The 26,913-nt window shown below is 38.2% G+C and overlaps 2 protein-coding genes across 4 annotated transcripts in view; one reads left to right on the top strand and one right to left on the bottom strand.

Moving 5' to 3' along the window:
- Positions 1-616: 616 nt before the first annotated feature.
- Positions 617-1,276, top strand: LOC110592265 (ras-related protein Rab-3B-like). The gene has a single exon (XM_044913364.1). The coding sequence runs from the start codon at positions 617-619 to the stop codon at positions 1,274-1,276; it is 660 nt and encodes a 219-aa protein (XP_044769299.1).
- A 14,568-nt stretch (positions 1,277-15,844) lies between these two features.
- NAB1 (NGFI-A binding protein 1) overlaps positions 15,845-26,913 on the bottom strand; it is a 46,848-nt gene continuing 35,779 nt past the window's right edge. For 2 of the 3 annotated variants that reach the window (XM_021703051.1, XM_044913690.1), the window contains 4 exons: positions 24,054-24,143; positions 22,026-22,188; positions 20,154-20,267; positions 15,845-18,370 (listed from right to left, as the gene is read on the bottom strand). In XM_021703051.1, coding sequence (XP_021558726.1) covers positions 18,282-18,370; positions 20,154-20,267; positions 22,026-22,188; positions 24,054-24,143 — 456 coding nt within the window. In that variant the 3' untranslated portion in view covers positions 15,845-18,281. The remainder of the gene's footprint in view (positions 18,371-20,153; positions 20,268-22,025; positions 22,189-24,053; positions 24,144-26,913) is intronic. The other variant, XM_021703052.1, reaches the window with a different exon arrangement.

Genomic DNA, 26,913 nt, shown 5'->3' with positions numbered 1-26,913 from the left:
CAGAAAGAATACATGTCTAAAGGGACAAAGCAAGAAATAACATGGCATATTTAAAGTGTAATTTGGTATAAAAGTGGCACAGGTTGGTAGGGAGAAGGCTTAGGGGAGGATAAAGTTTAGAGAGTTTATTCTTTGGTTAGTTGGTTCTTTGTCAAGTTAAACAGTTTGGGCTTGATCTTTAGAGCCATGGGGAGCCATGAACATTTTTGAAACAGGAATGATAGCCCTGTGCTGAGCCTTTCCTGGAGTATTCATGTGTTTACTGTTTTGGCTTTTTCTTTTCAAAATTCAGCTCAGGAGCTGCCTCCTATGGTAGACTCTCTTGACCATCGTGCCTTCAAATTGGGTTAGATATCAGATGTTTCTTGTGGGCTTCCTGGGCCAAGGCTTCCCTCCGTCTTATGACTTGTCTACTGACTTGTTACCCTGTGTTTACATGCTTTTTCACTCTAATCTGTGGCCACTCAGAGGTCATACACCATTTCTGATTCATATTTGTAGTCCCTATACCCAGCACCGGGCTTGACCCAGAGCAACGTGCTCAGTAAGTATTTGCAGAAGGAATGAATGGGAGGAACTGGGTTCCACCCCAATCCTGAGACAACATTTGGAGCAGATGGCTTCAGTGACTGATAGTAAAGCTGGAGTCAAAGATGCTTCCGACCAGAATTTTGACTGCATGTTCAAACTGCTCATCATCAGCAACAGCAGCATTGGCAAAACTTCCTTCCTCTTCCGCTATGCTGATGACACCTTTACCCCAGCCTTCGTCAGCACTGTGGGCATTGACTTCAAGGTGAATACAGTCTACAGCCATGAAAAACGAGTGGAGCTGCAGATCTGGGACACAGCTGGACAAGAGCGGTACCGGACCATCACCACAGCCTATTACCGTGGGGCCATGGGCTTCATTCTGATGTATGACATTACCAGTGAGGATTCCTTCAATGCTATCCAAGATTGGGCTACTCAGATCAAGACCTACTCCTGGGACAATGCACAGGTTATCCTGGTTGGGCACAAGTGTGACATGGAGGAAGAGAGGGTTGTTCCCGCCGAGAAGGGCTGGCTCCTTGCAGAGCAGCTTGGGTTTGACTTCTTTAAAGCCAGCGCCAAGGAGAACATCAGTGTGAGGCAGGCCTTCGAGCGGCTGGTAGATGCCATTAGTGACAAGATGTCTGATTCGCTGGACACGGACCCCTCCATGTTGGGCACCTCCAAGAACACCCATCTCTCGGACACCCCACCACTGCTGCAGCGGAACTGCTCGTGTTAGATTCTGCATCTCTACTAAGTTATCCCTGCTTACCTGCCATGACTGGAAGATCAGCCTGTGCCTGGGATTGCATGCAATAGACAGGCCCATGAGATACGAATACTGTTAAGTGATGTTTTTGAAGGCCTTCATCCCTTATATGAAGTAGGCAAAACTCAAATTTATTCATTCATATTTACTCATTCAATAAATGTCTAGTATGTGTCAGGAAAAAAAAAAGATAGGAGGGGCCTCATCATTCTCTGGTGATGAATAATAGGGATTCTGATATGAAATTTCCCTTTGGACTTTCATAGCTGGAGGCTCAGGGTAGATGAGTAGAGATTTAGGGTACCATAAGTGGAATCTTTGCTGAAATAAATCATTTACATAGGGAAAGAAGGCAAAAAATATACTCATATATCTTCTCAATATATAGGGAAGATAATATAAGCATAACCTAACAAAGATATCACAAATTCAAGCCAATATTCTTTTTTTTTTTTTAAAGATTTTATTTATTTATTCATGACAGACAGAGAGAGAGAGAGAGAGGCAGAGGGAGAAGCAGGCTCCCGAGGAGCAGGGAGCCCGATGCGGGACTCGATCCCAGGACCCTGAGATCATGACCTGAGCCGAAGGCAGACGCTTCACCATCTGAGCCACCCAGGTGCCCCAAGCCAATATTCTTTAAATATTGTTCCATATGTGTTTAATAGGGTTGGGGATAAACTGATATTTTATTAACAAAAGCTGTATACTTCCTTATGTTCAAAAGAATTTATTTATTACATAACCTGAATGTAGCACATTTTCACCTTTCAGTTTTTCCATCACTGCTGTCACTAATATCAGTCCAACTTTATTTTGCTGAACCCATTGGAATTTGCTTCATTTGGAAAAGAATACTGTTCCAGTTTCAATTAGCTTTCAGTTATAGAATCTTAAAGTAATTATCTGACCCAGCAGACAGCCAAAACTGTTCTATTTAATTTTTTCAAATCACAATCAGAAAATGAAATGTATTCTGTGCAAAAAACTTAAAAGAAACAAGAGAAAGACACCTTCTTCAGGGATTTAGTCCTAGAGCCCAAAGTCAAGACTAAAATAATTTGGCCAAAAGATCCAACTTATCTATACTATAGTTCTCTCTCTGTCCCTCTGTCTTTCTCTTCTTCCAGTTTTATTTTGCAGTTTTTTGAAGTAGGAAACTTACTATTAAGTGCTCAAAATGTAGGTAATAAAACAAATCACTTGTTTCCAGTAGACAGCATCATGCCTTGCCATATTTGGTGTCATAATTTTATTTTATTTATTTTTTAAAGATTAATTTATCAATGTAAGAGAGAGAGAGGGAGAGAGAATGCACACAGGGGGAAGGGCAAAGGAGAGAGAGTCTTAACCAGACTCCATGCTGAGCCCAGAACCCCACACAGGGCCCGATCCCACCACCTTGAGATCACGACCTGAACCAAAACCAAGAGTTGGACGCTTAACCAACTGCACCACCCAAGCACCCCTGGTGACATAATTTTAGCTGGTTGAGACTTCAGGAAACCATCCGCTGATCTCATGTTTGGTATCCAACTTAAAATTGCAGTATACAATAGGCATTTGTATGTTGCAAGATACTCACTAGAGATTGTTTGATATTTCTACTCAAGAACACCAAAGGAGCAGAACAACTTACATTTAACCTGTTAAGCAATTAATCATCACCATATTCCCAATTTGTTCCAGTGTGTCTATGTGAATTCCTATAGACTAGAGTCCCAGGACAATCAACAGGCTAGTTACCTTTTAAACCAGGTCTGAGTTTAAAAGAATTCCTTTTGTGGGAAATCCTGTAGGACTCAATAATTAAACAGTTTGTTGGTTTCTTTCAGAGAACATTGCTATGAAATTATTTGAAACTGGCCGTTTCACTATTTGTGATGTCATCAGTCACTAGTTGGGCTGAAAAGTTGAGCTTTTTTTTTGTTCTGTAGTGACATGTTTAGTTTACATGGATACTATTAATGTCTCCTCCCTGTTCCTAGAAAAAAAGATAGTTATAATTCAATGAGTCTTTTAGTCTGTTTTATTAGGAAGTTTGTAAAATTCAGAAATCAAGAAATTTCCTCTGGAAAACAATGTTAGTTTTCTAGGGCTGCTGTAACAAAGTACCACAAACCCAGTGGCTTAGCCAACAGAAAATAATTTTCTTACAATTCTAGAGGCTAAAAGTCCAAGATCAAGGTGTCAGCAGAGCTGGTTCCCTCTGAGGGCTGTGAAGGAAGGATCTGTTCCGGCCTCTCTCCCCATCATCTTGTAGTTGGCCACCTTCTCTGTCTCCTGCCCTCTGTGTGTGTCTGTGCCTCAATTTCCTCTTTCTATAAGGGCAGCAATCGTATTAGATTAGGGCCCACTCATCACCCCATTTCAATTTAATTAGCTCTTTAAAGACCCTGTCTCCAAATATGGTTACATTCTGAAGTACCGGGGAGTTAAAACTTCAACCTATGAATTTTTAGGGGGATAGAATTCACCCTGTAACATCTGGAAATGAACTTTTGAGTCAGGGCTGCACATGGGCTCTCCAGCAAAGTGAGTCCCAAGTAAGTGGTATTCCCAAACCATGCCAGCACCCGGCTTGACATGCACCCCGGGCTTGCTTTCTTCTTCTCCTCTTCAGCTTCAGCTTCATGACATCTGCTCCTCAGAAGGCTGCAGGGAGAAAGCTCACTGTATAGCCACCAGCCTATGAGATCTCCAGAGTCTTTGTCCAGGGTGTAGGGTCTGCTCCCACAGCTGCCGGTCTCTGGGGTGTCTTGGCCATGCTCCAGCCACACTTGTCAACTGGGATCCTGAAGCAGCTCTGGCCGTACTCCAAATCTCACAAATTCTTCTTGACTAACTCACTCAGCTCCAGCCTCCAGCTCCTCACTGCACAGAGGACCTCAAATCAGGCCAAGGGATTTAGAGGAGAGACTTCACTCTGCCCTTTCCAGCGTTCTCCTCCCTCCACCTCAGCCCATCTATCCTACAAAATGTCCTCTCTCCTATCACAGTTTCAGGACAAGGACTTTAATCCAGAAGAATGGAAACAAGCAACCTCTGGTATATGAATGTCCGTGTGCATGGTGAGAGTGAGCAGGATGGGTGTGGGTGGTGACACACTGGGCCGGTGGTGAGGAGGTACATCATGTGTTTGCCTGTATGTATTGGTGATTTTAGCACAGGATTTAATTTTTTAATACTGGCTCTTTGAATGATCAGCCTGTAGCCATCTACAGATATGGTGAGATAAAGAGAACCATAGAATCTTAAATAAAGAGTTATAAGAAACATTCAAGATACTTCTACCAGTGTCTTTATAGTTTAAGTGAAAAAATTGGGGCACAGAAATACTGCATCCAAGATTATATAATAGTTCATTAACTTTTATAAGTCTGAGAGCTAACATATATGTAATAATCTGATGCTATGAATTATAACTGTGTAAAGAGTTTCATATGAAAGCACTTTGGAATATATGCCCAGTCTAGAACATTCCCCTAAAATATCCCCACCACCTAGAGTAGATGAATCTCCACTCCTCTTTCCACAGTTGGTTGAACTGGTGTATACACTTGACTCAGGCTAAGCCAATTAGAATCCCTTCCGTGGCAATTTGGAATTGGACTTGGAGATAGCAGCAATCTATGTGACCCTGTGACAAGGTCAAGTTCTCCACTATCCATCCAGTAATAGCCAAGTACTGGGCCAGTGGCATCCTTTGCCCACTACCACTACCTGCCCCTGAGGTCAGGGCCCACCTTCTGTGGTGGAAAGCTTAGGGATGTCCTGCTCTGTTGGAAAGGCCAGTTATGAATGTGGAGAGATCAGATGGATGTCCTCAAATTCCTGAGTCCAGGAGGACCCCTTCTGCTGGATGGGCCGAGGTGAGGTGATGTGCTCACTGCCATCAGCGGAAGGGCCTCTAAAGGTAGCACAGCAACTAAGCCCAACTAATTGTGGCTCCTTGGCACAAAGGACCATGGCGAGTGGGGGCTTACTCCAGTAGTGACCCATGACCTGCAGGCCAGCTGGGTTCCCCCAGGTGGCTCCCAACCCTGGTGTAAGGTACTCATGGCCTCTCTAGACCAACTCTGTCTCCATCCACATGGCTCCCCCAAGGTCCTGCTCCCCTCTCCCTGGCTCCACTGATCTCACCTCCTTTCTTCCTGGGAAGGGGGTAATTACAGTCATGGTTTTCTTCCAGTCTCTTTCCTATGTATTATTATTAGAACATAAATTCTATGCCCTACTTCCTTAAAGGCCTTTCCTTCCAATTCTCACAATGCTTTTCTCCCCTCAACAAAAACTCACCTCATTCAGATCAAAAGCTTTGGCTTCTATGCATGTGTGAGGGCAGGGAATATATGGGAAATCTCTGTAAGTTCCCTTTGATTTGGCTGTGAACCTTAAATGGCTCTTAAAAAAAAAAAAAAAAAAAAAAGCTTGGCTTCCAGAACTATTGTTTCTGATAGACTCTTACAAAAGAACCTCTTTTTTAAATAAGAAAAAAAAAAAAAAGCACTGACTGTTTCTTTATATTTGCATATTGGCTGGAACCTCCCTAATTCTCCTTTAGTCAATGTGGATGGCTCTGGGGGAGCAGAAGGAAATACAAAACAGAAACAAACTCACAGATTCATATTTCAAGAAATCACCTCACTAAGTAGGTAAACTCACTATTTTTGGCAGTCCTATTCCACCTTGTGAATTAGAAGCAGGTAAAAGCCAGTTGTCAGGGACAATACTGAAAGATAGTGAGGAGAGGATGATGGGGGTTCCTGACACTTTTTAGCTTCCCAGTTTCTGCCCAGCTAGAACCCTTTTATCCTCATATCCTTAAACATCACTGTATTTCTAAAATAAATTTCTAATTTTTCTTCAGCTAGCTCAAGTGAGCTTATATATTTAGCAACCAAAATGGTGCTAATGAATACAGTTTTATAGTTTCAAAGCTAATCTACATTTTCCTGTCTTGAAAAAAAAAAACACTATAGACAGTAATAGGTGGTTAAATGGCCCAAAACTTTTAATTATGAAAATCTGTATTATTTATTGCAACTCTGTAGTTAATATTTTCTTGATAAGGATATCAGAATGTGGTTGCAACATACAATCTTATGTGTCGGTATGCATCTGGAAAGAGATGTGGACAAGATAATATACTAGCTCCCGTATGCCAACTGGTAGTTGCTGGCCTCGGATGTCTTCTCCTGCTAAGGGCTTCCTCTGAGCATTGAGGATTAGCAAGAAGAGAGTGGACCTTGGGAGCAAGAGGCAGTGTTCCATCCTCAGTCACTACAGGATGCTCTGATGTTGTTGACTACCTTGCCTTGCTTTGAGGTCTGCCGTATCCTAGGGATGCAAGTTGTTTCCTTCCTGTATTGTGTTCTCACTGTCTGACCCTTTCCTTTTAGGGAAATTGTGCACGCCCCCTTCTTGGGAATTTTGGTCCCATGGCTCCTTCTAAGCAAACAGTGATGTGACCCAACTTCTCACAGCTCACTGGAAGGTATCCCTGCCTTAAGCTGGAGTGATTACATTCTCTCAGTAGGGAATTCGGAATTGGGCTTTCCAGACTCTCATCCGTCCTGGTTGAAGTCTGGACAGAAAGTCATTGTCAGGCTGAGCCAGGCAGCCATGAGCAGCCTGAAGCAGCTGCTGCTGGTCTGACAGACATGCAGAGGGAAGGGCAGAGTGGGAAGCCTTCAGCTTCAGTGATACAGGAGGAGAGAATAACTTTCGCTTCAAAATCCCCAGCTTCTTGGGCTTCAGTTCTTCCCGAAGCTGCACTGACCTCCTGTCCTGGGTTCCTTGAGATATCCTTGTATCCTTCCAAAAAAACTTTCTGTGTGCTTAAACTGATTTGAATGAGCTCAATAAAGAGCTCACTGTAGGAGCCAGTCATCGTGTAAGATAGAGTATGTAGCCTGCCACCCATTCACCTGATTCTCAAAACAGGGAATAGCAAATAAAAAGAAGATAATCCAAGTTTGTTTTTTCCCTTCCCATGTATTTTTTCAAGCAGAGAGATGTATTTCAATTTCTTCAATTTGCTTTTCAATATGAAGAGAGATTTAAGAACTTGTTTTACCAAGTGCCATTTTATTTTCATTGTAGGCCTAGATGTGAGAGCCAAAAGATATGAGATGATAGATTGAGTTCTCATTTTAAATAATATTGAGGCCATCGGATCCTTTTCCTCACAAATTTCAACTATTTGTCGGGTGACCTAGTACCAGAAATCTCCTACCATTTGTAGGATTCAGGTTGAACTCCAATGAATAAAAAAGCTACCTGGAAATGAAATGCCATCCTTGTCCAAAATAGATGCGGACAGCTTGGTTGTACCCTTCTAGATGATTAAATCTAGAAGAGATCAAGGAGGTTAGGGCTTCTTAACCTGGAGTCCATTATATATTGGGTGAGGCTATGAGTCCACTGAAATGTATGCAAAAGGTCTGTATATATTATGAGGAGGGGATCAATAGACTTCATCAGATTATCAAAGGGCACATGTTACTAGAAACCTGTGAAAGTCCAACCTTTTTTTTACAGATGAGGAATGACAGCATCGCAAAGATGTGACCCAGTAAGCCACATATAAAGACAATGGCAGAGCCCAGGACTGGAATCCTGATGTCCTGAACCTTAGTCAATATTCTTTTGCTGCAGACAGCACCTCCTAAATGCTCAAATAAAAAAGCCCCTTTATTAATTTTTTTTAAAGCCCTTTATTTTTTTAAGTAGGATTGTAACAAGTAAAGCATGTCCTTTAATGGAAAGAAAAGTTGCAGATTCCAAGAATTTCTTTCCTCAGTAACTATTAGCAATAACAAACATTGTAAGATAGCATCATAGATTCTTGGGATACTCATGGAATCAGGTAAGGCAGTATCTGTTCCTCGTAAATAAGACTGACAATTTTAGAGCACCTTTGTGTTTTTTTACATGCCATAATCCCACAACAACCTTGGAATTTGGAGAATATCTCTTATGATTTACATTTTACAAATGAGAAGACTGAAGGTCAAAAAGTTTTAATGACTCGCTTAAACGTCTCATCACCTGAAGATAAAACCAGTTATAAAACGGAGGCTTTTTGACGCCCAGTCCTTTGATCTGTAGCACTTGGCTTTGAACTGCCAAAGTGTACCGCTCTGGATGAGGGAAATGTAGCTTTAGACCTGAGATATAAAGTGATGTGTTGGTGGCGGTCAAATAAATGGTAGATGCACCAGGACTCAAGTTAATGTTTTTTGAATTGTCTCTAACCACTAATAAGAAGTAAGAAGCTTTTTGTTTGGGGAAGTAACACAAGTCTTCCCTAGTGGAGAAGCAAAGTGGTGCAGGGGAAAGAGCGCTAGACCAGGGAGGGTCTTGTCCCAGCTCTGTCACTTAGAGGCTGTGAGACTGTTAACAAGTCACTTAACAGGGAGACCTGGGTTCATTTTGAGAACAGGACATGTGCTCTCAACATTCTATACTCTTTCAATAGGGAAGGTTCCTTACACTCTTCCATCTGTGTGTATCACCACCCATATGGTAGCATTTACCTTATTAGAATTCTGGTGCCCCACCTGCAGTCAAACAAACATAAAATGGACATCTTGTGAGAGGTTTTGAGAGAATCAAGTGAATTTTAAAAGCTATTCTTGTTAAGTTAAAGACAGCAAATTTCAAAGAATGAGGCTAATTTCCTTAACTCAGAGGTTTTTTTTATAAAAGTTAATGACTTTGTAGACTACTAAAATTTGAATTTTTATAGGTCTTTACTCTTGATTCTCATGTTCTTTGAGTTGGGGCAGGCCTGTCTTCCCAAACTGCCAGGATGTGGTGGGGCACATACACCTTGTTAGCTCTGCTATGCATGCATCCACTCCCTTTGGTGGCAGAAGCAAAGAGCAGATGTATCAAGTTGCCTGTCATGGAATTAAAGTCATCAGAGTTCATCATTTCTGTGAGATCAGGGAGAGTATGAACTTCAGCTACTAGAGTGTTCTAACCCTACCTCAAAGCCGCCTTTAGCATGAGGAAAACAAGTACATTCTAGAGGTTGAAACATATTTCAAATCTTTAAAGATATATTCATTGGTGAATTGTTACTGTCTTCTAAACATTCTCTTCATTCTTGATTTTTGCTGTTTCTGAAGGCTTAAAAACTGTACATAAGCAGTGATAAAATAAAAGTAGTGTTTTAAAACAAACACAAGATTATTATAAATAGCCAAATGATTGTGATGGTGGCCTGGCATCATGGGTTGAGAATCATCAGTATTTTACTATTAAAAGGTAATTTTACTGAAACACATAGAAAAACAAAACAAATGTCTTTTACACAAATCTGTTCTGCTGTAAAGTTTGGTGTTCCCAATGAGATTTTATAGGACCCTACTTTAGTCTTTTGAGATGCAGACTATTGACAGGAGCTGGGATGAGGAGCTTAAGGATTCTAGGTGCACTGAGTTCTGGAGCACTTGACCTGAGCTCCAGACTTTTCAATGTCTAGACTTTTGTTTCCAAGTAAATCCTAAATAGCTCTACTAAGACCAACTGAGGCCTTCAAACTCAACACGTCAAAAAGAGCTCCCTGTGGAAGGCAGCTCCCACAATGGCCCGCAGTGATATCCGTTTTTTGGTATTCATGCTCTTGAGTGAAGACAGAGAATGGATCTGGGTGGTGGGCAGTTTGTGGTTCTTACTCTTTGCATTTGTTCAGAATAATGTTGTTTAGGTCATGAATGTTTGGAGTTCAGGAATCGTACCTTAATTTGTTCTTATGTCCTTAGATGTGCCTTAAAAATGTTAGTGATGATCATTTTTGTTGTATTTAGAAAACCCTTGAGTTTCAAAAAAACGTTTTAACAAAACATGATTTCTCTATCTTAAAAAAAGACCTTCCATTTAAGAAATAAAGTACAATACTCAGATATTTGATTTTGAATTTATCTTAAGCCATCAAGGCCCATGCTGCTGCTTCTTCAACCCTTCCATGTTTGTCTCATTAGAAGCTGGCACATTGGCTCACATAAAGGAGCTGGAGGCAACCTGTGTTTTTTAAATGTACAGTCTAATTTCCTTCCTCCTTAGGGACAGAAACCAAAGCAGAAGCAATTATCACCTATAAACTAATTCCTTCTCTAGGTATCAGTGAGTTCCTAAATCTCTTGGAGCAGTTTTTCCTTTCATAAAACAAGGAAAATAATGCCAAACTTGCAGGGTGTGAAAAGGATTAATTAGGTCACAACTGCAAGCTTTAAGTGAAAGTACTATTTCCATAATTTTTGCACTCAGTTCAGGAAAGGAGAATGGGCTAGATTTCACAATTGTAAAATTAGCTTTTTCTCTTTGTAATTAATAATTTGTGGGTGAAATTTGGAGATGTAAATGGAGTTAAATGAACCCTGGTTCCAAATCTAGCAAATGTGTTTCTTTCTCTGAATCCCTCCTGTCTCTCCTCCCTCTGAACACACTGAAAACACACCTTAACCTTTCATCATGGTATTAAGGTTTATTTGTGGATTATCAGCTTATCTATATAACAGACTTTGCTCTTGGTGGAGTCTCTCTAGGAAAATGATTTCAAATTCTCAAAAGTCCTTAACTCTAGCTTGGACTTTTTATATTATCTTTTTTTTGCTATCGCTTGCTGCCTACATGGCAGCCCTACTCACATGTACCTACAACTCCAAAACAGAACGTGTGTGAAACAAAGTATTATCGAACACTGAACTCTTTTCTTTCCTAAGTTTGCTACTCCTTTACTTTTCCCAGGGTCAGAGGCACTGGATAATCTCCATCCAACTGGTATGTTCCTTTCTGATGAGCCATTTAGTCTGTTATCAAGTCCTGCTGCTTTATCATCAATGATCTTGATCGCTGTCTTCCTCTATTAGTGAGTGTCCCTCAAGGGAAGGGACAATGTCTTAAGATCTTTGTGTTCCCAGTTCCTAACATTGTGCCCGGATATTTTCAAGCAGATGGCTGTTTAACAAGTGTTTGCTGAGTGAATGAATTATTGCACGATTGGGTGGCCATCATTCTTGTTCCCCTTGGTCCTTATTCTCACTGCTCCCTTTGGCCACCTGAGTGTTGGACACTGCAGCAATATCCTAGTCACTACTTCCCTACCTCAGTGCCAGATTCCAGCCCTCAACACCTTATTTCAAAGATCCAATTTGTATTACTTTGCTCTTGTGTTCCAAACATTTTTGGACTTTCACTACCCTTCTGAAAAGCTTCTAATTACATCCCAAATAAAGGAGAACTTCATAGAAGTTTCAAAAGATTTCATTTAATGGACATTCTCTTTTCTAGATGTTTCATCTCTAATGAAATTTTTGCTTGAATTCTTTGCTCTAGTCCATTACATTTCCCAATGGTACTTGAATGTGACGTTCCTGTTCCCCAACCCGGGCCTGGCCCAGGCAGTGCAATGTCCTTTTACTTCTCTGCTCAAATACCCGCCTTCAGAATGGCTTGATATTTACTTCCTTTAGGAAGCTTCTGCTGGAATCTGGACCACTAACAACTAACCAGCTGATCAGTACTCATAGCCTAGTTGTTTCTATGTGTTTAGTTAAGCTTCATCTGCACTTTAAAGTGTTTACTATGCTAGAATGCAAAACACTTACAAAAGTGAAGGCCAGACACCTGGCTCAAAGGAAATTTGACAGGATAGGGTGCATGGGGACTGTGCAATCAAACAGACTGGCCCAAGTTACTAAGAGCTCCTAACAGTGTAATCTGCAAAATGGGTTAATAATTACCTCCTGGAGTTGCAGAGGATTAAATGTATAGCAGTTGGCCCAGGGCTGGGAAATGGTAAATTTGACATCCGGCAGTAACACAATAACCACTGGAGTAAGACTGTAAGCCTCAATTTGAGATCTTTTGCTTTCCAAAGCAGAACTAGTTGTCTTTTTAATAAGGGAACACAGGAGAAAGTGATTTATTTGTTTAAAGTCTTGGGAAATGAGATCTTTCTTCTCACCTTTAAATATTACAACATATTAATTTTTGATTCTCTGAATAAATTAGGTAACCTCAAATTTATCTCACATTGAAATGCTAATTTTTAAAATACGTGCAAATTGCCTTTTTAATACCCTAAAAATTGAACTACCTGGCTATCTCTGTGGTTATCTTTTTCATTATACAAACTGTCTTTTGTCTTCTCATAAAAAAAAAAAAATAAAAGATGTGGTCCAATCTGAGAGTTAAGCCAATGCATGCAAAAAAATTCAATATATGGACACGTTCTCATGACAGAAAAACTGGCTGAATTCAGAAAGGAAAAGGACGACCTAGTCCATTTTAACTGTTGATGGAAAACATCCTTATATTATGTTGTTGCGGACCTGAAGGTGGAAAGAGTGTGCTTTTTAAAAAACGTTAACTAAAATGATGAGGCTCTGAAGGGCCCTACAGTATAATATGCTACCAAAGAAATCACAGTCTTCTGGGAAGGACGATAAATAGCAGAGGGTGGGGCTAGACCACAGGTGTCTGGTTTAACAGTTCACAGTTGAGGGTGGTAGGGAGTCTCAGAAAATTATAAAATGCTTCTGCTGAGCCAGTTCCCGGTAAGATTCCACCTACATATGCACTACTTAAATATCTTCCTACGTACTTGAGCCTAAGTGACCTGTCAGCAGAGGGTATCTGTGACAGTTGTTGACAATGGCCTTGCTTGCTTAGGATTGCGTGTGGGTGTCGAACATGGCACTTTAAACATAAATTTATGAGGTGCAAACTTTTAATGCAAAGATGACTCATAAAGTTTCAGAATGTGTAAATATGAAGCACAATCTAACTTACACCATCATTGGTGCTCACCCACAGTAAAACCAGGCTGTTTACCAAATTGTTTGGATTATCAGGACATTCATAAAATTTGCCACTCTTCATAAGTTGGTAAGGAAAATTCTTGGGCTGAGGTCAACATTTGTATAGCACTACCATCTTATCTTGAACAAGTGTTATATTTATTTCATCTGCATTTTGGAACATGTTTGATGGCAGCATTCAATTAACTCTGAGTTTGTGAAGAAGTCATTTTTTTTTGGAGAAGTTACACTGGAAAACTTAAATAGCAGTTGTCTAATAAAGTAAAAAAATTAAATAGGCAATTTCTCACTGAAGTGTCTGGAATCAGGCAATAAGAATAAAATGGGAAAAAAAGAATACAATGGAAAAAGGATCATAACTAAACATTTCATGTTATGTTGAAAAAAAACCCCTAAGATTAGTATTTTATGTGATTCATTTCTGATGTTCCTTGTTTGAGGGTTTTATCCAATTGCTATAAACATTTCCTTTAATTGAAGATGAACTTATAAAGACTAAACCTTTAACATTATTGGAGTAATATGTTGGAAGGAGATATTTAGTGGTCAGAAGAATAACCTTGGAAACTGTGACCAAATAGATACAACCAGGAGACCCAAAATTCAATAGGATGCTGTTTTAGTACTTAAAAAATTTGTGGCCTTTAAAAGACAGGGAGAATATTAAAGAATAAAGAAATAAAAGAGCTTAGTTAACCAATTCTGTAAATAGAACCAATCATTGTTCATAGTTCCCTTAAAAGTGATTTGCTAAACTGATAAAGATTTGCAAGTTCAACTTAAAAAACAAATTTCTGATTAGCTTTTTCTGCATACAAAAAATAAAAAGACCTTCAAGGTATTTTTTTTTTAAATATTCATAGGTCAGTAGAAACGAAGTCAGAGGTTTTAAAGCTTTAACCACTGCACACAAAAAGTAAAAAAAAATCCTAGCCTTAGCATTTAGTTTTTGATCACTTCTTTGTAAAATAAGAATGATCTTACAGAGTCAGTAAGGAAATAGTTAACAGTAAGTTGTTTGTTTTTTTTTTAAAGATTAAACATATTTACAATAAAAACAAATTTCTGGACATTGGATCATTCTTTTATTAATTTTGGAGGCCCATTTGAGAATCTCATTTATGAGGACACCCACAGATAATAATGAATAAATAAGCTTGGCTTCTCTGAAACAACACCCATGCACACCACTGGACCATAAGGTGGTTTTTAGTTGAATAGCAGCTACCATATTTGGTTATATGCTTTAAGCTTTTACAAACATAAAACATTTACTCAATTCTAACTTAGATGTTTACTACCAAATTCATTTCCTATAAGAGACAGATGTCCTAGTTTCATTAGGTTAATACCTTGATTTTCTTTTGAAGACTCAGTGCAGTATTAAGTGAAGTTACAAGCAAAAGAGGTATCGTGTCAGTAACTTTAACATTTGAGTAACCAAGTGAGCAGACTACAGGTGAGAAAATTCCTTGCATGCTTATTTAGGTTTTAAGTCTTAAATACCAACAACTATAATTGTAAACACACATTAGGTGCCAGTAGCCCCATAATCACCAAATCCTAAGCTTTTACCCAAGTGGTCTTACTAATTAAGGACAATGAAAAAGCACATTTCCCCCCTCTGCCTTTTGACAGGTTCAGTGGGACATCAAAAAGAATTCTTATCCTGGCAAGCAGATCTAACTGGCTAAGACTAATAATTTTTGAGTGGCCTCAAAGTGAAAGAAATGCACTACCACTATGTTTTTCTAGCACATCTCACTTCTTTCTGTTAACTATTCTAGTTCTGGCTGATCTCTTCTGCATCTCAGGCTAATGTTTGCTTTCACCTGTAAAGTGCCTACTACCACAGTGCCTACTGAACACAGAATACACTTAAAATGTCAGCTCCTTATTCATTCCAAGTCTGTAACATTGAAATTTGTATTTTATCTGAGTGGTATTAGTTCCCATTCAACTAGGTATTGGATTCACAAAGGGCAAGGATCACACCTTACGTTTCCTCTGTGGCCTCCACCCTCACCCTACCATCTAGCACAGTGTTGGGACCCCATGAAGCGCTTCACTAATCTACCAAATGCATCAATTAAAACCTCACTGCAGGGGCGCCTGGGTGGCTCAGTCAGTTAAGCATCCGACTCTTGATTTCAGCTCAGGTCATGATCTCAGGGTCGTGAGATCGAGCCCCAAGTCAGGCTCCTCACTGGCCACAAAGCCTAATTAAATTCTCTCTCCCTCTCTCCCCCCGGCTCTCGATCTCACTCTCTCAAAAAACAAAACTTCATTGCAAAGCTTTTGCTCATTCTCTACCATAGGTTAGCTCAATATCCTATAATTAGCTGTAATACTGAGGCCACATCGCATTAACAGTTTACAAATATTAATATAAATGTTAAATCCTAATGTTCCTTTTATTAATTTAGTTGGTTAGATATGGTGGATAGCTTTTACAATGTCTTTGTAAACCTCTTTTAAGTGAGAATATAAACCAAACCCCATCCCCCGACAGACCAGAGTCAACTGAGTACGTTTGCCAAATAACTTTCTAGAAATGAAGGTAGCTGATAGTAATATTTTGTCCTAAGACTTAAGTCCTGGGCCCGGCCCCTTACACCCGAGCCCAGCCCAAATAATCGGAGAGGGGAGGCTAGTATCACCTACTGTGAAAAGTGCTTTGCAGAAAGTTATATACACATAAGTGTGTGAGGCACAGAAAATCTTTATTGCCACAGGAAGCAAGTGCACTCGTCCCACCTCACCAACAGATTTAAGAGTCACAGAAACGCAGACTTCACATAATAAAGTACAACACAGACTTGGGGAGAAATGGTCCCTTGGACTATATTGGCTGTAATACTGAGGTAACCAATTGACCTTGTTCAGTGAAAATACCTCTAACACAATGAAAAAATCAACTAGTTATAACATCCAATTCATATATACAATTCAAATAAAAATATATATTATTTGCTTCAATGTATAGCAAATTTAATACATTAGTGTTTACAAAATAAAAACTGTATTCTACTGAAATTTTTCTTGTGCTTCCCCCTTATCATTAAGCTTGAAAGACCAGGAAAGTGTGATACTTAAGGAAACTTATTTATGGATTTAAAGATGCAGTTTGTGGGGCCATGAAAGACGGATAAATATTAACTGGAAGATTACCACATCTTTAAAAATTGTTGCTTATTAAAATCTACAAACTTGAACTGTAAGACACAATTAAAAAAAAAACCCACAAAATTTCTCAAAATAGATTAGAATACAGGAAACGTTTCATGAAACTACTGAGATACTAACCAGTTCTATGGCTAATATTAAAAACTGAACAATCTATTTAAATCGTACTCATACTATTTCTACACACAGTGAACAATACAACCACAATAATCAACCTTAAGCTAGCAACAAAGTTGCAAGGTCCATAAAAAGCTTCTTCAGTGGGCAAAACACTATGGTACAATTAAAACATTTAGGTAGGGAAAAGAGCCTTTCAATAGTATAAAAGTTGTTTACTGGTGTTTCTACTATAAAGCTATTCTACAAATCAAAATAAAAAAGCAATTATATATGTGACAGTGATCAGAGACTACAGTCCAGACGTTTCATCTAACATTTGGCTGATGAATTTTAGTATAACAGATTATGACTTAATATTTTTTACAGTTATGACCTAGAGCAGAACTAAAAACAAAAAAACACCACATATTCCAACTCAGGATGCTGTTCTCAGCAATATCTGGGTTTAGATGAATCTGGAGGAAGTAGGTAAAGTTGTCAAATGTCTTCTCTTAACCAAAAGGAAAAAATGTAAATTGGTAGAAACGGTATTTTTTTTAACTATGGATTCCAATGTGAAATTCTCATAAGTATGCAAGGACATTATTAACATTTAAGTACACCCCCATAAATATGCACGGAGCCCATTTATTAAATAGGGGGAAGGAATTAAAATATACTTTCAAGCTAAAATTAATTTTAAGAAAAAACTGCATACACAAATATGAAAGGTATACAAAACTGTAAAATAAATAATGAATCCAGGTGTCAACTAGACCTCCACAGAATTATGCCTGCAAATGTGGAAGAGGTGATTGTCCACACTTGGATGGTCTGGATGGGAAAACATTCCCCAAGGGAGAGCCGCCTACTTTCTCTGACTCCATCCAGGACATCAAGAATTTCTAGATATAAAATGGTTCTTACTCTACTATATAATTATAGCCTTTTTAACAGTCACCATCCTTATCACATTTGGGGTTAACTTACTATGTCTTAATCTATTTAACACATTCTTAAACAGCAATGTTTAAGTCACGGCTTTTATACATCAGTTCACCTGTTTCAAGTTCTCTGTCCAAGGAATAGCTTCCTATTTTTATTATGAGATAATGATATGATGCAACCCTCATCAACTAAGAGAGATTTTCTACTCTATTGCTCATTTTTTAACTTTACTTTAGTATTTATTAATTACATAAATGCGCCTGACTGAGCCAGCAAAAGTGACATTTTACTACTAAAAATGACACATTTCCTGTTAAACAAAATCAGTTTTATCCAATATTAAATCCACAATATTTTCCTTGGTTTAAATTGAGCATTTGCTTTCCATTTTTTTCAAAGTCACTGCAACCTTGCCAATAACTACATCACTTAAACTTTCTTTACGACTGCAAAGATTCTAAACTCTAACATATAATAATATTTATGCTAAACACACTTAAAGTAGACAGTGAAGTTTCAAGTAAAATAAAACTGTATCCACATTTATTGGACCAAACATGTCTCCACATCTAGATTTTACTTCTATAAATTACACAAATACATCGTACATTCTTAAATAATGAATGCTTACAATATTAATTTGTAAGCTTTTCCACATAAAACAACTTACACAGGAATATGAATGGATCAGTATTTCTGTTACAGACTGCAACATTCTCTCAATTTTCTCTTTTGTGGCTGTTGTTTTGTCTTCCTGGTTTCCGCAGACTACGAATCAGTCCTTATGCTTTGGCTATGAAATCTGTTTGAGCTGAATGAGGCAACGTTGGTTATTAAGGCTTATTTCTATGATGGAGCATTATCCTTAAATTGAGTGCCATTTCCAGAGAACAGTGGGAGAATCACAGCTATCTTGAATCTTCAGGCTCTGTTTTGATAACTTTCTTTTCTAAAGTAAAAGCTGAGTGAGGGTAGTCTTTTAAAATCCCAAGATTCTCTGCATAAAAATGAAAACACAAAGTGTGTTGATACTTTAAATCAATGGATCACAAAACACAAATTCCAACTCATGAAACAAACCCCCAAACTCCATAGCAAACAGTATCAACTATTCATAATTCTGTAATTCCATACAAAAATTTTATGTTTATAGAGTTGCAGTTATGAGCTTGGATTCTGGATTTAAATCCCATCTCTGCCAATTACTAGCTGTGTACATCTCCAGGCAACTTACATACCTCTCTAGGCCTTAATGTCTTTCTTCTTCTATAAAATGGGGATAGTATCTATATAGGCTGGCATGAGAGTTAAATCATGAAAGGCACGAAAAAACACTTAGCATATAGACCATGTTTTTCTTTAATGCTTGGTTCAGCATGATAAAAAAATATGTAAAATAAAACTGGTCATGCATCGACAACAAAGTTACTAGCTAAAATATTTAATTACTATCAGTAAAAAATGACACAGAAAACATCTTCAATGTTCAAACATGGAACTCTTATTAAAAGTTCTAGCCACACGTTAGGGCGGGAGAAATGGGGATCAAAGAATGAAGACTACTTTCATAAGGATTCATTTCTTGGAGTTATGTGAGTATAGTTATTTCAACCTCACAAAAACACTGCAGAATGACAATAAAATGTAATACTTATGTAAAGTACTAATACTGGAAGATACATTATCCACACACACGTCTGCATACACACGTACACTTTGAAAAGGATTCTAAAAGTGTAACCAAAACTAATAGCTTATCTGAAATTAAGCAGTTCCATTTATGAATTTACTCTCGGCAAAATTTAGCAAGAGTATAAAAATAGTAGCTACCGTTTACTGAATTCCTATCAGCTAGGCAATTCATATGTGCTACCTTGTTTAATACTCGTAACTATTCTACGCAGTAGAAATTATGTCTATTTTACAGATGAAGCAACAGCGTTCAAGTGACTCCTAAAGCTACTTTAACTCAAAGATGGAATGATACCAGATACTTTTTTTTTAAGACTTTTATTTATTTGACAGGGAGAGACACAGCGAGAGAGGGAACATAAGCAGGGGACGTGGGAGAGGGAGAAACAGGCTTCCCGCAGAGCAGGGAGCCCGACGCGGGGCTCGATCCCAGGACCCCGGGACCATGACCTGAGCCGAAGGCAGATGCCTAACGACTGAGCCACCCAGGCGCCCCGATACCAGATACTTCCAAACGGTGCTGCTCTCTAATACTTTGTCTAACTCACTTTTTCTTGGGGAAAAATGGTCAAATATCGAACTATAATAAGGAACAGCTTATCGTTTTATGGAGTTGTTTACTTCTGAAATATAAATATCATCCCCAAAATGCATCTGCAAGAAAAGTTTAGATTTTGGTATACAAGGTTGTCTTAGTGTGAGAGCAAACATGTAATCTATCAATTTCACAGTATGAAAGGCTGGAAAAAGGCAATTACATGACTCAAATCAGCCATGTATTATTTGGTTTAAAATTTTATATGAAAGGCACCATTTGTGTAATAGCTAATCAAAATAGTATCATCCTTCATGAGTTTTTTCCCTGTCAATTCTTTGGAATACCATGTTCTAAAAAGGACTGGCCATTATTATGGCAATCTATTATTTCCAAGGGGAGAAAAACTGACTAGTAACATTGTTAGTAATGACCCTTTTTTTTGGCTGGGAGTCGGGGGAAGGAGGAGTGGAGATAGTGGGAGGTCAGAAAATAGAATTTAAAGATGTCTTATTCAAGTGTCACTCTCTCTAATCACATCCCATATTCTTACCCGACTGGGACTTCGCCTCACTGGAGTAAAGTCTACTCAGCTCTCCATCCACCACAAAATGATGGGGCTGTCTGTTCTGTAAATTAGGCATTCGGAGATTCAAAGGTCTTTCTCCTAAAGAAAAGGGAAAAAAAAAAAGCAATCTGATTAATATTAAAAACATACTATGATTTTTCTTAAAAATAAGTTTTCACAAATTGCCTGAACACTCCTTAGGAAAGGAGTAAGGAAAAGCCAACAGGCAGTGAAGAATTTAAATAAAAGCTAGAGAAATATTTTAAATAATAATTTAGGAAGGAAATGGCAATTCATGCTAATTCCAAGGTTTACAATTCTCCCAGGACATTTTTCAGAGTGAAACATGAACTAAACAAAAGACTGAGATTTCCAGTTAGTACTCCAACTCTGACATAGAATACATCCCCTCTGTAAGGCATTTTCTTACCAGTGCACAGCTTACCAAGACATTAACACATAGTAACAAGTACTAGAGAGACAGAGTTGGCTTCAAGCAATTGCCTATTACTAAACAACAAAACCTATGGCAAATCCATGAAGACAGAAATAGCACAGATATGGTAAAAACACTTTATATGCCAAATCACCTTCTCTGTCATAAACCTAAATCCACACACTTAGCACACTGCCACCCCACATGACATTATCCTGGTTTCACAAATTAGAGTCATCTAGTCTTTCATTAATTTTACTTTTGCTTCTTAACTCTTAACTGTCAACAATGACTAGAGAAGTTAAACAAGACCTCAACTAAACAGTTTCTGTAATATTTTTAAAAAGGAAGAATGCGCTTCTCCTCCAGCACTCTGATCTGCTGACATATTTTACCCTACACTTGGAGAATGCTTGTAAAGATAGTATTCTCACTTAGAAAGAAATCTGGTTTTTTTTTTTTTGACAATGATAGCCACTCTCTAGAAAAGTTTAACAGTAATATGTAAAACAAGAAGGTCCTACACAAAATTGTTTTTCTTCAAACACCCATCACTACTTGAAACTGGAGGATATATTTCTATATTATATACTGTGCATCTTCTTCTACTAGAGTGTAAGCTCCAAGCCAGCAGGGACTTAACGTCCCTGATCCATCTGTGGTGCCTAGAAGCATGCCTGGCACACTGGAAGAGACTATGAGTAAATGACAATGACTTGAGATTTTCTTCATTTGTCAATACAAAAAAATGAAAATAATTTTTTAAATGATAAAAATATTCATGAATCACAGCTTTCTAAACTTAAGAGTTTAAACAGTTTCCAACGTACCACACCAAATATAGTTTCATAGGGACTGTAGGCCAACCTAAAGCCTGAAAGAACACAAAATTTCTGCAAGTCTCTCCATTCTTACACCATCTCTACAAACCTCTCTACTCTTGTCACAGTACTTTAGAAGCGGTTACTGTATTCTCGTAGGGACCAAATGTTATAAACTTCATAGACAAATTTGTTTTTGAAATCAAAGAAAATATGAAGCTGTGATCTTTTAAAAACTGATAAACGTCTCCCATGGCATCAGTTTCTTTGGGGAAAAGGATCTATACTGTTTACACGTCCCATTCCCACTCACCCTGTACAAAATACGGGTCAACTGCACGTGTCAACTAGTTTAGGGATAATAAGGTAAAAAAGCAAACAAACGTACAAACAAAAAAACCCCAAAACTTTTGCTAGTTGAATCTGCAGGATGAATCCTTTCCTTTTTTTGAAAAAGAGACAACTGAAAAACGAATTTTTATAGGGAATGTATAACATAATCTCTATAAAATATCAGGATTTAAAAATAAGCCAACTTTTGTTTCTCTGTACAGTGCACAGAGTCACTGGCTCACAAAGCGCAGGCCATCTAAGATCCACCTTGCCCCTCCGAGTTGTCAGAAGCCACGCCGTTCGGGCTGTGCTCTTCTGAGGCCTGCCTGTAGAGTCCTGCTGAGAGCCTCCTCTCAGCATGCTGCAGTCTCTCATAGCCAGCTGGGGTGCAAAGGAACTCCATCTGCTTTGCCATCACCTTTTCAGGCTGCTAGTAAGTAAAGCAAAAATAAAATCAGGAACTAAAACATTCTACAGTTTTTTTAATGGTTTAAAGATGCCAATTTCAGACTCCAGCAAATATATTTAGTATTCATTAAATTAGTTCACACTTCATGTGGTATACACGTTCCATAAATACGCTTAGATGTCTATATCATCATGTTAAAACATAAAATGTTGGATTCTGTGCAAGAGAAAAAAAAAAAAAAAAAAATCCTCCTGCTGATCCTTTAAAGAGAATTCCATTTCAGCTCAAAGGCAAAATAACCTTAGCTTTGTTTCCCGAAGTACTGAGTCCTTTAAAATATATTTTTTAAAAAGAACCTCAGAGCAACAGCAACATCTGCCACAAACTGCTTCTAACACACAGGGTGAGATCTTGGCATTTTTATTTTAGGATTTGGCACTACACATACTCTGATAGGATGACAGTATGTTGGGGGAGAAAAGGTGTAAAATGGCTGTCTAGAAGGACAAGCCAAACACCCCTCCCACCAAAATCAAACAATGCAAATTACGAAGGAAAAACACCAGTGCCAACGAGACTCTTCCCCTTCATCATGGAATGAAACTGCAGTATTTCCCAACCAATCATAGAAAGACACGTTTAAAATACACAAGTAAATAGAAATTCATCTTTGCATGTGTTTTGTAAGTTCCTTCTTTATGTACTGCTCTAAATCACTTATCTGTGATATTCAAATCAGTGCATTTGTGATATTTTGCCAAGGAGGTTAATAGTCAAAATGCAGATATGAATCACTGCATGCCATATAAAAGAGTAGTACAAGGAAGGTGCTCTATAAAATTAGTTACAAAAAATCCTGATTCACAATAGTAAAAATCAGTAAGTGAAAAATACTAATTCATGGAATAGGATAAAAGCTTACACTATTTTTCTGAATGTACATAAACCAGATCAAAAGGAGCTGTAATTTCAATTCATTTGAACTTAAATAATTGAATCAGAAGCAATTCATCTGAACTTACATAAAATGTCAGTAAGATTTCTAAGGAGGAAGTATATTTTTCATCCTCTTAAGAAGAAAAAAACAAAACTTGGCACTACTGAATTTGACCAAGAGCAGTCGCCAGGCAGAAGATCAAGAGGAATAAAACTTATAGTGCTAAAAGGTGGTATTTGTAGAAATGACTTTTTAAAAGTAATTTCAGGATACAACAACTAAATAATAGCAAAAGCCCCTGAAGGTACATATTAAGGTAAGAATTTTTTCTCATACATGAATCAAAATGACTTAACGATAGCTACAATGCCAATGAATAATGTTTTATTGAGAACTAGTACTATTTTATCTCAGAGTTGTATTACACACAGCCATTGTCAACATGGCTTTCTTCCTGGTATCAAATTGCTTCTTTTAAGTTTTCTTTTTTTTTTTTTTTAAAGGTTTTATTTATTTATCTGAGAGAGAGAATGGGAGACAGAGAGCATGAGAGGGGAAGGGTCAGTGGGAGAAGCAGACTCCCTGCTGAGCAGGGAGCCTGATGCGGGACTCGATCCCGGGACTCCAGGATCATGACCTGAGCCGAAGGCAGTCGCTTAACCAACTGAGCCACCCAGGCGCCCCTCTTTTAAGTTTTCTTAAGTAGAGAATCTTTCTTCCTACAAAACTACAAAGAATAAGTATTACTATATCAGATTCTGCTCATAACCAAATCAAACTATGTTGTTATTGCTATCTTGTTGATACAGCTGTGGATCAGATGACATTTCAAAAACAACCAGAAATAAACCCCGCCCTCAGATGCTTAAAACTGAAGCTAGCTGAAGCACCCATTTATTTTTCAATCTACAGATATTATTATGAAATGTTAACTGGTGGTTTACGTCACCTGTGAACTGAGAGCAGTGAGTTCTTCACTCTTAGCCTTAGCCTGCTGGAAGAGCGTTTGCACGGAGTCCTGGAAATCTGGAAATCCATCCTATGCGTCAAAGAATAAAAGTCCTTTTTACTTAGAGTTTGTAAATAAAATATCAACAACTCAGAAAACAGGGCAAAAAAACCCGCTTTAATCCTACTGCCCAAGTAATCATGATTAAGATTTTAATGTACAATACTTCCTTCCTTTCAGTCTTTTATGGTACAATTACCTTATTTCTACAGTTGTAACCTCACCAAAAATATAAATGAAAAAGATAATAAGACACATCTACATGAGAATGCAGACTTCATGAGCATTAATAGTGGTTATATAACGTTTCATACAGCATTTCATCTAGTGGTTCAACTAGTAATAATCACTATTTTCACATTGGACATTTAGATTCTTTTTCTTATTTTTGGGTTGAAAAACACTGCAAAAGTATTTTCATAGAAATAGCATTTTCCATAGCTTAGATTACCTAGTACAGTAGATTCCTAGTACAATTACTGCAAAGGGATGAACATTTTTATGAATATTCACTACTTCCCCTAAGAGCCTTTACTGGTTAATCAGACCATAAGTTTTTCTTGCCAGCACTGGGTGCTGTTTTTTTCTTAATTGAATTGGTATTCAAAAATTTTTTAATTTTGTATATTGTAGTTTTATATACTCCTATTTTGTAAATTCTTCTATCACTACAAGCTTCAGAAAGGCATTCTTTAGAGATTTGATAAATGCTCAAATCTACCCTCTAGTATTATAAAGCTTTACCTGTCTGCTTTGTTTTTTAAATTTAACTCTCTAACCCATCAGGAATTTATTTTGTTATATGTAATGTGATAAAGAACCAATGTAAATTTTCTTCAAAGTGCTACCCAATAATCCCAACCTGAATTTCTGAAGAATTCTTCCACGCTGATTTGTCATTTCTCCTTCCAACATTTCATATGACAGGCAATGGGGATCTGAATTAGAACGACCTGCACTCGGGGAACCTGCGTGGCTCAGTTGGTTAAGCAGCCAACTCTTGATTTCAGCTCAGGTCATGATCTCAGGGTCACGAGATCGAGCCCTGCGTCAGGCTCCCTGCTCAGCAGGGAGTCTGCTTCAAGACTCTCTCTCTTTCCCTCCCTCTCCCTGTCCCTGTCCCCCCACCGCTTGCTCACACACACACACTCTCTCTCTCTCTCAAATAAATAAATCTTAAAAAAAAAAAAAAAGAGGAAGAAGAAAGGAAGAAAGACCTGCACTCATGTTCCAATTCTACCACTTACTAGTTAACACTGGAGAAGTAACTCAACCTTTTAGAACGTTAGTCTCCTCATATGAGAAATACAGAGAAGAGCACCTATCAGTTAGGGTTGTTGTGAGAAGCAGGTAAGAGACGGCCTTTAGCATGTACTCACTGCTAAGTAAGTGTATCAATACATACTAACTTCTTACATTAAACAGAGCTTACTTGGGGCACTCTCCTCCTGGACAATACATCAACTTAAATGATTTTCATTCTATACTTTATATATATAAGAGCCACTCCATCTACTACTTTTTACAGGTTGTTATGTGGTTTTTTTGCTCATTTATTGCTTCACACGAAATTTATATCGACAAACATCACAACAGCGTTGTTTTAGCAACTTTACTAAAAACCATTAAAGGACTCCTCACAGAAATGGTCACTGACCTCCAAAATATTTCTCCCCTAGTTTCATGAGCTATATATTTGTAGCAAAGGGTAAATCACTAAAAACCAAAGCTCTTATACTAACATAGCAGAAAGAGATGTAATAATAACAAAATATTTTATCTTATTTGAAATAAGAGATACTGATTCAAGAGTTTCTCCCCCATCAGGGTCTTATTTCTCCACTGTGGATCTCTTGTTTTCAAAGATTTCCTCTACCAAAATTCATTTCTTAAGTAATAATTTGCCATTTTTAAATTCAAAGACATGAAATGAAATAGAGTCAGGGCAAATAAATTTGACATCTTGAGATAGTCTTATGTAGCTTTATGGTGGGCCAACATACAATCAGCATTTACTTATTTATTTATTTATTTGAGAGAGTGTGTGTGTGCGTGCACCAGAGAGAGAGCAAGCACGAGCAGGGGGAGGGGCAGAAGGAGAAGCAGACCCCCCGCTGAGCAGGGAGCCCAACGTGGGGATCCCAAGACCCCGGGATCACAACCCCAGCCAAAGGCAGACACCCAACCAACTGAGCCACCCAAGCACCCCAAACAGCATTTTTAAAGTATTGAAAATAGTTACCTTTCTAGGCCCCCACAAGACCAAGGACCTTTGACTCAGAGCAATGTATGGAATATAATCATTAACTGAGCTAGTATGAACTTTATACACGTGGATACAATCTAAATCTAAGTGAAAAGGACACTTGTTTAGTCATTCCATGTTTCTCTAAGAACTTATTTAGACCTACAAATCTAACTTTCTCTTTAGCAGTCTCTCCTTTAAGTGAAGAGCACCTATCTGTTAGGGTTGTTCAACGAGGGAAGCTAGGAGAACACTTGGAAAAGCAGAGAAGCTATCATTTTCCAGGTGACTACCATGTACCCCCAGTTCCCAACTATGTTCTGTGTTTTACACTTATCATCTAATTTAATCCCCACCATAGACAACCCTAGGTTCCTCCCATTTTACTGCTATGGACACTGGCTTCAAAGCCTCTGCTCAAACTATAAAATCCCAGAGTTACCGAATTTATAAAACTCACAGCAGGAAACAGAGGCACACCTCTTACAGCTCGATTTTTCATAAGCTGAACTGGTTTAACTCTATGATTTACACTAAGTTCAAAACCCAATTCTA

This window comes from Neomonachus schauinslandi, chromosome 3 (genome assembly GCF_002201575.2).
Source record: "Neomonachus schauinslandi chromosome 3, ASM220157v2, whole genome shotgun sequence".
Taxonomy (NCBI): domain Eukaryota; kingdom Metazoa; phylum Chordata; class Mammalia; order Carnivora; family Phocidae; genus Neomonachus; species Neomonachus schauinslandi.
The sequence above is the reverse complement of the archived record's forward strand: the minus strand, read 5'-3'. Positions and strand labels throughout refer to the sequence as shown.